Genomic DNA, 13679 nt, shown 5'->3' with positions numbered 1-13679 from the left:
ACACAAAGTTCTTACACACTTGTGAACCTTTGCAGGGTTGTTTACGGGTGTGGGGCTATTTCTGACTGATTTCTTCTGCTAAATTCAGATTATTGCTTGCATAGTGAGGAGGGAAGCTGCTTGATTTAAGCCTATTACATTATACGTAATGTAACACTTACTAAGGTTTTTCTAAAATTAAAATCGACAGCAGCATGACCAAAACCTTATACCGCAGTATTAGTCATTTTATGTAACTGAACCATTCACAATATGTGCTCTAAAAAATTATTTGTCAAAGTTGTAAACACAAAGATTATTAGAGTAAGTTTTATGTTTTTATGCTTCAAAATGTCACCTTTAATTTAATGTGTTACTTGCGATTTCTTTGTAATAGATTGTAAAATTTACTAGCAATTTTCTGAGCCCAGTGTTTTCCCTAGAAAAAAGTGGTTTCTTTCTTTCTTTCTTGGATAATTCAGTGGTTAGCTGTATATATAACCTAATTTGTTAGTTTTCTCTTTTTATTTGGAACTTGATGGCCACTTACAGTGATTCTCAACTGATTTTTAACACTGGTTTGGTTGTTAATTTCAGATGTAAGGATAGTTAGAAAGGGATAGTTCATCCAAAAAATGAAATGTCATCATGTTACTCGTGCTGTGAAACCTGCATGACATAAAAGAAGATATTGTGAAGACAGTTTCAATTGTTTATCTTTTATACAATGACACACAATGGGGTCCAAAACAATACTGGACACCACTGACTTTTCATTTTTGCATGAAGTATCCCTTCAAATGGTGACCCAACACAGTACCAGAACTATTTAGTGTATAAAACTAAACGATGATCTTGAAAAATGTTGGTAAGCAAACAGTTTCAAAAAGTACAATGGAAGTCAATGGTAACCAAAACGGTTTGGTTTCCACCATACAACAAAATATATTCTATTGTGTTCCAAAGAAAAAAAAAAATTGAAACCACATGAATAAATTCCAGAATTTCCCTTTTTTAGTGGACTATCCCTTTAAACTCATGAAATGCATTAATTTTACAACTGATTACAAATATTTACTTAAATGTAATTTTGACATTTCAGGGAATTAAAATGTAGTTAGGAGCAGTACTTGCATGCCATTTACCTACATAGAAAACATCTGTCAGGGGGCTTTACTAAGATGGCTGCTGAGTGACCTGATTTGGTCGCTGCAAACTGCTCTCAGAATGATCAGCATGCTTATATTTCATTTGTACAGAGAGTTCAACAAAGGGCCAATAAACACAGAACATGCACATTCAACACAAGCGTGGCACTGATCTCAGCCTCTAGTCAGTTAAACTCCTTTGTGTTGGCTTGCAATCGCACCGACTCTAATCACAGAGCTCAAACACACAGCTGCCTCTGAGACTGTACATCACAATAAAGTAATAGCACTTCCTCTGAGAGCTCCAGTTAACCTTGAGCCTGTGCTGTGCGAGGGAGAGATTAATGGTGTGTTGATTGAGAACGGAACAGGAGAACAGAGCAAAATTAAGTTAGAATATGCAACACACATAAAAATTAAAGACTTGTGTTATGGCTACCTACACAACTTCAAGCACACAAAGATGAAAACAAAAGGAATATTATTTATACCTGAGACCCAGGTCCAAATTTCACACCCACCAAGTGCCAAATGCAATTTAAAATCTGGCTTTGGTGAGTAGATAAAAAAAATATTTGCCAGTGTCATAGCAAATGAAAATAAATATAAAATAATAAATTATAAATATAATAATTAAGCAATAAAACAATGAATTATTACATAATAAATCATTGCATCTATTATATATTTAAAGAATATTAATACTTTTATTCAGAAAGGACACATTAAATTACCCAAGTGGCAGTAAAGTCATTTCTTAAAGATTTTTTATGATTTCTTTATTCTTTCAAATTTTCTATTCATCAAAAGATCCTGATCCTGAAAAAAAAGAAAGAAAAGAAACATATATATCCTAATATATCCTGGAAAAAAAATCTATATAAACAGCTTCATGGCTGGCAAATGTTCTCAATTCACTTGCTTTGGCAGGTGTGGAAAGAAAAAGTTAATTTGGACTCTGCCTGAAGGGGAAAAGGAGAGAAAGAAAGACAAAATGGACTACTGAAAAGGTGTGAGAGACAAAGAAAGAGTCATTTTTGGCTGAGAAAAAGCAATTGTGCTGGGAAGAGTATCAAATAATGAAAGGCGCAGGAGTCGAGTGCCAAATAAACGCTCTGCAATTTACTCTTAATGGAAAGCAAAATCTGAGTGTGTATAAGTCTTGATGAAAGAGATCTCCTCCATTAATAAACATGCGGCTCTTGCGCTGCTTATTTCAGCCTTTGTGTTCGGGCACTCTGGGATCATTGAAGGATCTGAGCAAGCGGTAATGTGAGTGTGAGTCTGTGTGACTCTGTACAGTACGTGTGTTTGCAGCTCAGTGGGTCTGTATTAATCTGGGTGTTGTGTAAAAGGAGTTAATATCAGTGCACATTGTCCTGTAGAGGCATTTGACAACACAGGTGAGGGTCTAATACTCCAAGTGATTTCTGAAGTGTGTAACCGTACATTTACATAATATTGCGTACAATGTATGTGTGTGTGTGCAGGCAAACTCTTTAGAACTGACGTCTCACACAAACACACACCAGCTGTTCACTAAGCCCTGCTTGACTCCAGATGCTGCTCTTATACAACTTCATTTTGTAATTGGTCAGCACTAAAAATGGAGTGTGCGCTCATGGGTCAACATGCACACACGCACGTCTGCGTTTTTTACCATGGTGGGCACTTTCCATTCCATTATTATCAGTTACGCTGATATTACATTGTGCTAAAGGTATTTTCTATAGCTCCTAAACAAACCCTCAAATGAGCCTTTCTGCATTAAGACATTATTTTCTATGTTAATAAGCCATTTACCTCATGGAGGCTGTTGGCTGGAGGTAATGTGAGGTTTTACTATCCTTATTGTGACATTTACTGTAGGCCCCACAATATAAGCAAAACTTATTTACAGATACACACACATACCTGTACAGGCACACAAAATAAGCACCTATTCTAGATGTAAAACTATGTTTTTAACATAGTATGACTCTAAAAATGGACAATAGTCATACATTATGCAGTAGATATTTTCCGATACCCTTTTTCCCTGCCCGATAACGATTCCGATACCAAGGCTCAGGGTATCGGCCGATGCCGAGTACTGATACGAAAGGGTGAAGATGTAGTCGCATATGCGAGTGATTTACTGGCAATGTGCTAGCACGTTTGTATTTCTTCTTCGCTGCTCTAAATAGTGGTTGCTTGTGGCAACACAGCACAACTTCCTGTGTTTGCATTCTGAGCAGCGAAGTATTTCCAATTTGCAGCGTTAAGCAAAGCTAGCGCGCATAACTATAGGTCTTGTTTAAGAAAATGGTATCGAATCGGTACATGGTTTCAAGTACTCGCCGATATCGATGCCAGAATTTTTGTGGTATCGGTGGAATTTCCAATACTAGTATCGGAATCGGAACAACCCTATTATGCAGGTATGATGTTTAACATCAGTCATTTCTGTTATGAGCCCACAAAACACAAAAAGTAAAAAAACAATTAAAATAGCAAAAATATTTTGAAATCATTTGGTCACAAAAGTTATTATTATTATTATTATTATTATTATGACATCATTCATTTCTGTCATGAGCACAATTCTGGCCTTCTTCTTATCCATAATCCTGTTTACTGAATTCTGTCACTATAGCAAAGGGGTCTTTGAGAATTACACTGCATTCGGACACCAATTGCTCTGTATTGTGGAATAAAATAACAGAAAAATGGCAATTTCACCTGAAAGAAATGACTATAATCTCCAATTATGTGCAGAACATTTAGTCTTCCAACTTAAAAAAAAAAAAAAGTGGAAATAAACTGCTAGCAGCGGATTTGTAATTGTGTAGTTTCTGTTGTTCAGCACTAAGCCACATTAAAACAACCATCTCAACTAATGGTAAAAAAACTAATGTAAATGTTTTGTGTATTTATTTATTTTTTTTTGATAATACTCATGTGTACCATTATAAATCCACTAACCGAAAATAATAATAATAAAAAAAAATCTGTAACACTGACCACTGCTGCCGATCTCATTAAAAAGAGGAGAGGAACGTTGTTTAATCCCACATGGTATGGACAGACATCAATGACACAAGGATGCAATGAAACTGAGAAGCACTAAGACGAATAAGCTGCTTTGTCGCAACCTCATTTGGCTCAAAAAAGGGACTATTTCACTCAAATCAAATGGAGATGAATAAAAACATCTGCTGCAGTATTACTGAGAGAGGACGGTGTCCTCAAATACGGTCTCTACCAGTATGTGACCCTGGACCACAAAACCAGTCTTAAGTGTCAATTTTTTCGAAATTGAGATTTATACATCATCTGAAAGCTGAATAAATAATCTTTCCATTGATGTATAGTTTGTTAGGATCGGACAATATTTGGCCGAGATACAACTATTTGAAAATCTGGAATCTGAGGGTGCAAAAAAATCAAAATGTTGAGAAAATCACCTTTAAAGTTGTCCAAATGAAGTTCTTAGCAATGCATATTACTAATCAAAAATGAAGTTTTGATATATTTACGGTAATAAATTTACAAAATATCTTCATGGAACATGATCTTTACTTAATATCCTAATGATTTTTGGCATAAAAGAAAAATGGATAATTTTGACCCATATATGTATTTTTAGCTATTGCTACAAATATACCCCAGCGACTTAAGACTGGTTTTGTGGTCCAGGGTCACATATTAGGAGTAAGACAACCACTCAAAGACAAAAAACAAACCATGCAAACCAGCATTCACCATCCACATTACACTGACTAATGCGAAAGCTGCAATGTGGGATCATATGACATCAGATGACATATAAAGAGAAAACGTACCGAACTATCATGTTTGTGTACCATTACAACCCTAATACTAGGTATTTTATGAAGGATGTACCTGGAAGGCTGGTGGAGATGTTGACCTGCGCATAGAACCTTTTATTGGGGAGTAACTCCGAAACACCGTTCCTGGCCTCCACACTGAAGGAGTAGTTAGAGTTGGGCAGCAGGTTGACTACGGTGACTGTGCGCTCCGTCAGTCCGCTCTGCTGTGGTACGAAGCCCACGCTGGCTCCGCAGGGTTCACACTGCACCTGCGGGGCCCGCGGGGGGCCGACGCATCGCCGGCAGCCTATGCTGTAGGTGAGATCCCCTCGGCCGCCTGAGTCATTCGGAGCGGCCCACTCCAGAATGAGTGTGGACTGTTTGAGGGTGTAGACCAGATCTCGAGGAGGAGAGGGGGGGCCTGTGTGCAAAAATAAATAAATAAATAAACAAATTAAGTTTGTAATGCTTGATTAAAACAAAAAGTACTGAAGTGTTCAGTACCACCACCACCAAAAAAAAAATAATAAAATAAAATCTTAAGCATTAAATAAATGTCATCTGAACATACTCTAATTAACATGATGATAATTACCCCTCAATGAACTGTAATTCTTTTTAATAATTTAACCCAATTAGCTACAACTGGGTAAAGCTTAACAGAGCTTGAGGCTTAAAATCACTTGAGAGGAAATGAACACAGGCCATGGAAGACAGTCAAAGAGAGATCACGGAGTATTGAGGGCATTGGCAAAGACAAACACAGCTCTCATGCACTAGAAAAAACGCCATTCATACAAATACCGGGAGAGGAAAAGCTGCATCATGTAAATGTGCCGACATGTAATTTGACTGAATCTGTGGCAGCAGAATTAAAATTAAAAAGCAAAGTGTTTTCATTTTGTAATCACTTGGTGATATTTAAAATAGAGGTTTTAATGTTGTTGTTGTTGCAGTTAAAGGTATAGTTCACCGAAAAAAAACAAAAACAAATTCTGTCATTAATTACTCAACCTCATGTTGTTCCAAAACTAAGACCTTTGTTCATCTTCAGAACACAGATTTCATGACACAGAAGAGAAGAAATTGTTGTATAAAGTCATTATTTTTGTTTTCTTTGCGCACAAAAAGTATTCTCGTAGCTTCATAAAAACTACTGATGTCACATGGACAATTTTAACAATGTCCTTACTACCTTTCTCTGCCTTGAAAGTGGTAGTTGCGCTGCGGTCTATGCACGGTCAGAAAGCTCTCAGATTTCATCAAAAATATCTTAATTTGTGTTCTGAAGATGAACGAAGGTCTTATGGGTTTGGAACGGCACGAAGGTGAGTAATTAATGACAGAATTTTCATTTTTGGATGAGCCTTTAAAACTACTACTACTACTGATAATAATAATGTATGTATTTTTCCATTATTACTGTTATTATTGACCCGCTTGACTAAAAGCATAAAACAAGGTAAAATACAAAATTAACATGTTTTTGAGATTAATTATATCTTAAAACTGGCAAAACTTTGTAAAAATGTTCATTTAATTTGAAATGTGATTAAAATAAATTCAAATAATAATAACTAACACAAATATTTTGACCACTATCATAATGCAGGACTGTTTGCTTTGCTTGAATTTAAATACAAATAATTCCTCTATTTCCACCTAGTGCAGACATTATAAAAAACCCTTAGAAATTCAACTTGAACACAGCAGTACCAATAACTGTGTTTTTCAGATTTTAAAATGGGTTTTGTGATGATAGCCTATAAAAAGCATTTGATTTCATGGTAAGATCAAGGACCTTAAAGCGGCTGTACAGAACTGAATGGCTTGCTATGGCATTCACAACTACTTCCCCCAGAAGCTGCAACTGATTTATGGTGAATCATGTGGGCAGAATGAATGAGGGACTCTTATCTAATAGAGAGAGAGAGTGATAAAAGAGGGAAGGGGAGGAGGAGAGAGATCAGATGCGTTAATTGCTGCTGTCCTGTAGCGCGGGACTGTTCTGTTGACTCTGGGAGGAGCGGGTCGAGGCTGGAGCCCTGCGTCTCTAATGCCGTTTGTCAGACAAGAATCTGTCAGCAGCAGGAAGCCATTTAAATGTCACCAGGGCTTTAAGCTGCCCATCATCAGCTCAGGCCATGAGCACTACAGGTGCCTCCTGCTGCCCTCAAAACACACAAACACACACACACTGCGATGATGGACTCAATATGCTGCGAGGAGTTTGCTTTTCATTTTTTGAAAAGATGGTCTTTCTGCAAACTAGTCATCTCAAAAATAAATAAATAAAATGTGTATTAAAAAAACATCACTTGAAACCATCTTTATTTATATTCATCCTCTATCAAATGGTAATCCACAATAAATTTCAACAAACAAAAAACAACCTTATCTGAAACATTATCTATGAATACTTCTAAAATGGCTAATAAATATTTTAAAAACAAAACTAGGGAAATAAGACACATAATATAATATAATAATTGTTATTATTATTATTATTATTATTAAATTTTATATGAATCTTAACTATGTTTAATCTCAATATATTTATACGTCCATTTAAAAACAAAAGACTTATCTGGGTCAATTTCAATGAATAATACATAACTTACTAAAATGAATAATAAATATTAATACAACAAGTTCTAATAAACAAATCTAATAGGCTAATGAATTAAATAAATAAAAATATAAAATTAAATAATAATAATAAATACAATTATTGTATTATAGTAAATAATTCTTAAAATACATTATATTATATTATATTATATTATATTATATTATATTGTATTGTATTGTATTGTATTGTATTGTATTGTATTGTATTGTATTATTTTACATTACAAGTTTGTTCGTGATATCTTTCTTTCAACTAAATGTCACTTCCAATAAATGCCACCAAAGGAATCTGAATTAATCTGAATTAACTGTGGGAGCCAAGTATAGGTATGAAACATTATAATCAAAAGCGGGTCATAACTGATGCTACACAGCATTCCTGAGTGCCTGATTGTTCTCTCATACATGCATTTGTTAAGTTTTAATTTTGAGATCGAGGCTTTTGAAAAAGAGTCTCTTGTCTCATAAATGCAGCAGATGATAATGAAATTGTAACGCAAACGCTGAAGTGTGAGTGTGTGTGTGTATGGAATAATTTAGATGTGTGCAAGAAGCGTTGATTTATTAAAGGCTCTGAAGGCTTATGCAACGGGGTCCACGTGTGGCCATGAGCGGTGGGGAACAGCTGCAGTCAGGATACATCCGCCACAAGACAGGACACACACACACACACACACACACACAGAGAGCAGTGTTTTTTCACTTATGTAGCACATACATAGGGTACAGACACACACACACCTACACACAGGCACATTACCAAAACAGAACAGCATGCAAAATACACATAGAAGAGTAATACAATTCATATTATGTCTCTCCTCCTTTCAAATCTTTGTCTTCTGTCTTTATATACATTTTTCTTTCTCTCTCTCTCTCTCTCTCTCTCTCTCACACACACACACACACACACACACACACACACACACACACACACACACAATAATAAACTGGTGGCATCTGCTCATAAGAGTGACTGTAGAATCGATACTATAATTAACACAATAACACAGTCTTTCTCTCCCTCATATAACAGCACCCTAATCAATACAGTAATTAATGGTGTAAATAACAGTCATAAGCACTCAGAGACTCATTCAGCCCAGAATAAAGGGCTGGTCACACAAGAATTGAAAGGTTAAGTGTGTGATTTCTGTGCCACCAGAGCCACTAAACAGAATAGCAAAAAATAACAATTGTTTTGGAAATGGTTTCCAATACCACATCTGCCATTGGTAAGCAAACAAATAGCTAACGGCTGCACTAACGCTGCTGCGTCAGGCTTTTTGGAGCACTTTAAAGTGACACCAACCTATGATTGGTTCACAGTTGGCTAACAATGGCTAATAATTCATAATAAGCTAGGATAGAAAATATTTCAAAAGTGAAAAAAATGAAACATTATCTTTAACTGTGTGAATAACTAATACATAAATAACAGTGTAACTACTATAGTGAATTGTACATTATAATATATATGGATACACTTTAGTTTGGGGACAAATTCTCACTATTAACTATGACTTTTGCCTCAATAAACTCCTAATTTATTGCTTATTAATAGTTAGTAAGGTAGACGTTAAGTTTAGGTATGTAGTAGAATTAAAGGGTTAGTTCACCCAAAAACGAAAATTCTGTCATTAATTACTCACCTTCATGTCTTTCCAAACCTGTAACACCTTCGTTCATCTTCGAAACACAAATTAAGATATTTTTGATGAAATTTGAAAGCTCTCTTACCCTCCCATAGACAGCAATGCAACTGCAATGTTCCCAGATCCAGAAACGTAACAAGGACATCGGTAAAATCGTCCATGTGATATCAGTGGTTCAACCATAATTTTACGAAGCTACAAGAATACTTTTTGTGCGCAAAGAAAACAATAACAACATAAATTATTCAACAATTCTTCTCCCCGAGTTACCGTCTTCTGCCATTTTGCGGTTATCCAAACACAATCAACGTATTATTTTAACGACTATTTTACCGATGTCCTTGCTACGTTTCCGGACCTGGGAACATTGCAGCTGTGTTTCTGTCTATGGGAGGGTCAGAGAGCTCTCCAATTTCATCAAAAATATCTTAATTTGTGTCCCGAAGATGAATGAAGGTCTTACGGGTTTGGAACGACATGAGGGTGAGTAGTTCATTTTTGGGTGAACTAACCCTTTAAGGGATTTAAAATATGGTCATGCAGAATAAGGTTAATATGTGCTTTATAAATAATAAAGCTTTATGTGCTAATAAACAGCCAATATGCTAGTAATATGCATGCTAGTAAGCAACTAGTGAGACTCTGGACTCTAAACTAAATTGTTACCATATATCGCCAATATAATCAACTGTACACACAACAAACACAACATTCCTGTTGGCAGTGCTAAACCCCACTGTAAACAAAATTAAACCAGGAATCAACAGAATTGGATTGTACAAACATGAGAACACACATAAATAAATACCTGTACACACACAAATGCACACATAAACATTCACCCCACATAGAAGCTGACTGACTTACGCGTGCAGGGTGCGGATGGAGGGTCCAGTGGAGTTCTGAAGTGGTCGTCCTCACACATACACAGCACAGAGCCCTCTTCTTCAGCCTTGCTGTTAGCCGGACATGGGAAACACTCTTGCTGTCGTGACGACATCTTGTAGGTGCCCAGGGGACAGGCTGGCAAAAGACAGAACACACAGCAAAGAATCCATTACAGATTCTGAGACAACAAAACCTGTAGCTTCTAGCAGTAGAATTAAATACAACCCTGAAAAATGGCAATACTTACAACCTGACACTAGAAAAGAGTACATGGCTTTAGACCTTATTAGCCGACATAAAAGATCCACTTGGGAGTATAAAATGCTACTTGAAGAGAAAAAAAACCCACATGCCATTGTGCCTCCAGGAACAAAATCCTTTGAAACTAATGATGTTCATATTACACATGATTAAGGGGCTATTTGTTGCAATAAGTGAAGGAAGCTCACGCTCCTAGAGTAATTGCTGTGACCATGAACAGCGACTGTAAGAGGGGACAGAGCACTTGTGCAACGATGAATCGCAATGTTCAAATGGGGGCTGTAGGAAAGACTCAATCGTCTCACTGAGAATGACAAGACCTAGAATAAGTTGAACCAAACTGAAAAAAGGCCTTTTTACAAAAGCAAAAACCCAAAAGCACAAACCATCCGTTTGTCCATCCCCTAATTTTCTGATCATTATGTACAATCATTTATGTTCACATTTATGCATTTGGCAGACATTTTTATCCAAAACAACTTACAAAAGAGAAACAAATCACTTCATTATTGCCTCAATGCACTGATAGGGTCATGCAAACACTTCTCTGGAAAACATACAGGTACAATGAATATGCACATGGATACACAGATGCACACACAAAAAATGACCCAAGTATAGGGCCCTATGAAATCCAGTTTATTCTTTCCCAAATTCCGTTTTATTTTTTTTCCAAAAAGTGTGACATGCACTTTTGATTAACCTGTACAGACAAACTTTTGATGTATCCATCCAAAATACGGCAAATTCCATTACATTCCGTGTTATACAGTAAATTCCATTTTTTTGACTGGATTCCGCCCTATAAGCCCTACAAGAAGTAGCACAGACATACTGTGTACTTTTCCAGCGAGGCAAGGGAAATCAGACAGACAATGGGAAAAACACCAAAATAAGTGATATGGCATCCAAATCTATGCATTCAGAAGACATACGCAGATACAAACCAAAACACAAGCACATCTCAGTGTTATAATGAATGAAATGTGAAAGCACAGCTCACCAATCTCATGGTTTGTCAGATTAATTCCTGCAAACAGAACTAACAAAAATAACTGCAAACATTGTGGACCTGTGTTTGTATGCCACTGTTTGTTTTCGCTGCTGTCTTTAAAACCTGACTTTAAACCGCAATGCACTTTGACTTTACCACTTCCAGGAGGACTGTGGCAAAACAGATAGCCAACTGAAGGCAGTTAAAGCCAAACACATTGAAGGGAATGAGATTACAACCCATATCTGCTGACATTACACAGAAACTCCCAGGGATCCTGTTTTTTTTTTTTTTTAATTCCACAACAGTCCAGCTGGCTACATACGGATCAATTTATCTAATGTGGCATCAGCAGGGGTTGCTTCACAGAAACCAGTGAGATGATCGGCTCTATAGTGCCACTAGGAACTATAATGCAGATCGAGCAAAAAGTCACGGCAGGGGTCCAGGTTGCAGAGAATACAGCATAAAGGTAAATGCCAAATATCTACAGGGAATGTGGATCAAGCTTTCAGAATTACACTTTGGGGTGTAGGAGGTATAGCATATACAAGTTTGCAATTTTTAGGACATTCTCTGCCTCATTTTATGCCCCACTTTATCATCTAAAATTATGCATCATTTATAGTCTAATTGAGAACAAACAAATCATTTAAATTTGTTCATTTAACAGGCACTTTTATCCAAAGTGACTCACAAATGAGAATAATAGAAACAGAAGCAATTAATTCTAGAGAAAACACAGGTAATGCGACCATGCTGAATTTCCATAAGAAAGATTAAAATATATGTGCAGAATGGTTTAATACAAAAAGACTACTTAGTGAGTGCAGCTTTTTATATAATTTAAGGAAAGAATGATCGCAAGTCGAGGAAAAACAATATTAGAAATAAAATCTGAAATCATTGACTCTCACTGACAATGATCTGGTTTTGTATGAGCAATCAGATTTCTCTTCACAACCACCCAGCTCTTTCGAACACACATCAATAAATCATAAAGAACGCAACAGTAAACGTGAGCAATGAATTGTTTCAATGGTGCTCCGACAGGAGGTATTAATGAATATTAATAAGTCCAAAAAGACGTTTGCTTTTCTCTCTTTCTCTCGTCTCGACACAAATGGCCTTCATTATTTTCGGGCTATAATTCCATGCCGTCTTATTTCCAAATGTCAGGCTAGATTTGCAAGCAGCTGTCAGGGAATCAATAATTCATGTCATCATATTCAGATCACTGCCTCAATGCTGCTAATTCCAATTTATGAAAGAATCCCTTGCGAATGGAATAAATCCACATAAATGAAGGAGTGAAAGGTCTATTTTAAAGGTCCTGCCTATCACGCGCTCTTCATGCTTCTGTGACAATTTAGACCATTGGGTTTAAAAGGGCTATAATAACCCGTTCAAGTTGCACAGGTAACCGACATTCGGTTTTTCCATCAAAAACTGTGCATTTTGCAACAGTGATTATAGTGACATTGATATGGCCTCTGCATTAATCAGACTGCAAAAAGCTATTTTTTCCAAATCTCAAATGTCATAAACAATCACCTTCAGTGGTCTGGTATCAGCAGCACAATCAAATCTGTTTGGGAACAGAAATTTATAGAGATTTAAGTCTGGGCTCTCTACTTACTGAGTCAGTAACTACTGTGGCAGCCACCCAAAATACGAGGGATGGGACGATATACCTACCTCCTGATTCGATACTTGGGTGCCGATTCGATATGCATTGTGATTTTTTTTAAAGAATTTAGATTCTACAAGTATTGCGATTCAATATTGCTATGTGTTGCAATTTTTGTTTATGTTTTTAACTCTAGACCATGGGAAAAAGTTGAATGATACACTTAATATACAGACTGTCACAATAAAAAAAAGCAGTCACTATTGCGATTCGATATTACAATTTATTGTGATTTTTGTTTGCTTATTAAAGACTAGACAATGGAAAACAGTTGATTATAACCTTAAAAGACACTGTATTTGATGAGTCATATTAACAAAAACAATGCATCACATCTTTCTAAACTTTTATTTCAGGAGCATGCACATACACAGTGTATATTTGAAGTACCCTGAACCATGAAACTTTAAAGTACCAAAACCCTGAACTTGCACATGAATATAATAGTCAAATGTTCAACAAAATGAGCAGAAAAAACACTTTCTGAAATAAAATAAAGTGTTGTTTCTTTGCATACCGTTTTAGTCATGTTTAGTCATGTTTTCCCGGCAGTTGGGATTGAAAACGTGAAGGTGCAGAAAGAATTCTGGAAGAGGTTTGAGGTTCTCGCGCCGGCTTTAA

At 36.3% G+C, this 13679-nt stretch overlaps 1 protein-coding gene across 5 annotated transcripts in view; it reads right to left on the bottom strand.

Annotated features, from left to right (window-relative positions):
* LOC131525577 (ephrin type-A receptor 7-like) overlaps nt 1-13679 on the bottom strand; it is a 138544-nt gene that overhangs the window by 37836 nt on the left and 87029 nt on the right. For all 5 annotated transcript variants that reach the window (XR_009267258.1, XM_058753387.1, XM_058753388.1 and 2 more), the window contains exons 4-5: nt 10093-10248; nt 5013-5360 (exon numbers count right to left, since the gene is read on the bottom strand). Coding sequence is in view for 4 of the 5 variants with exons in the window: in XM_058753387.1 (XP_058609370.1) it covers nt 5013-5360; nt 10093-10248 (504 nt within the window). In the remaining variant the exon portion in view is untranslated. The remainder of the gene's footprint in view (nt 1-5012; nt 5361-10092; nt 10249-13679) is intronic.

The sequence above is a fragment of the Onychostoma macrolepis genome, chromosome 19, assembly GCF_012432095.1.
Source record: "Onychostoma macrolepis isolate SWU-2019 chromosome 19, ASM1243209v1, whole genome shotgun sequence".
NCBI classification, from domain to species: Eukaryota; Metazoa; Chordata; class Actinopteri; order Cypriniformes; family Cyprinidae; genus Onychostoma; species Onychostoma macrolepis.
This window is presented reverse-complemented; position numbering and strand designations above follow the sequence as displayed.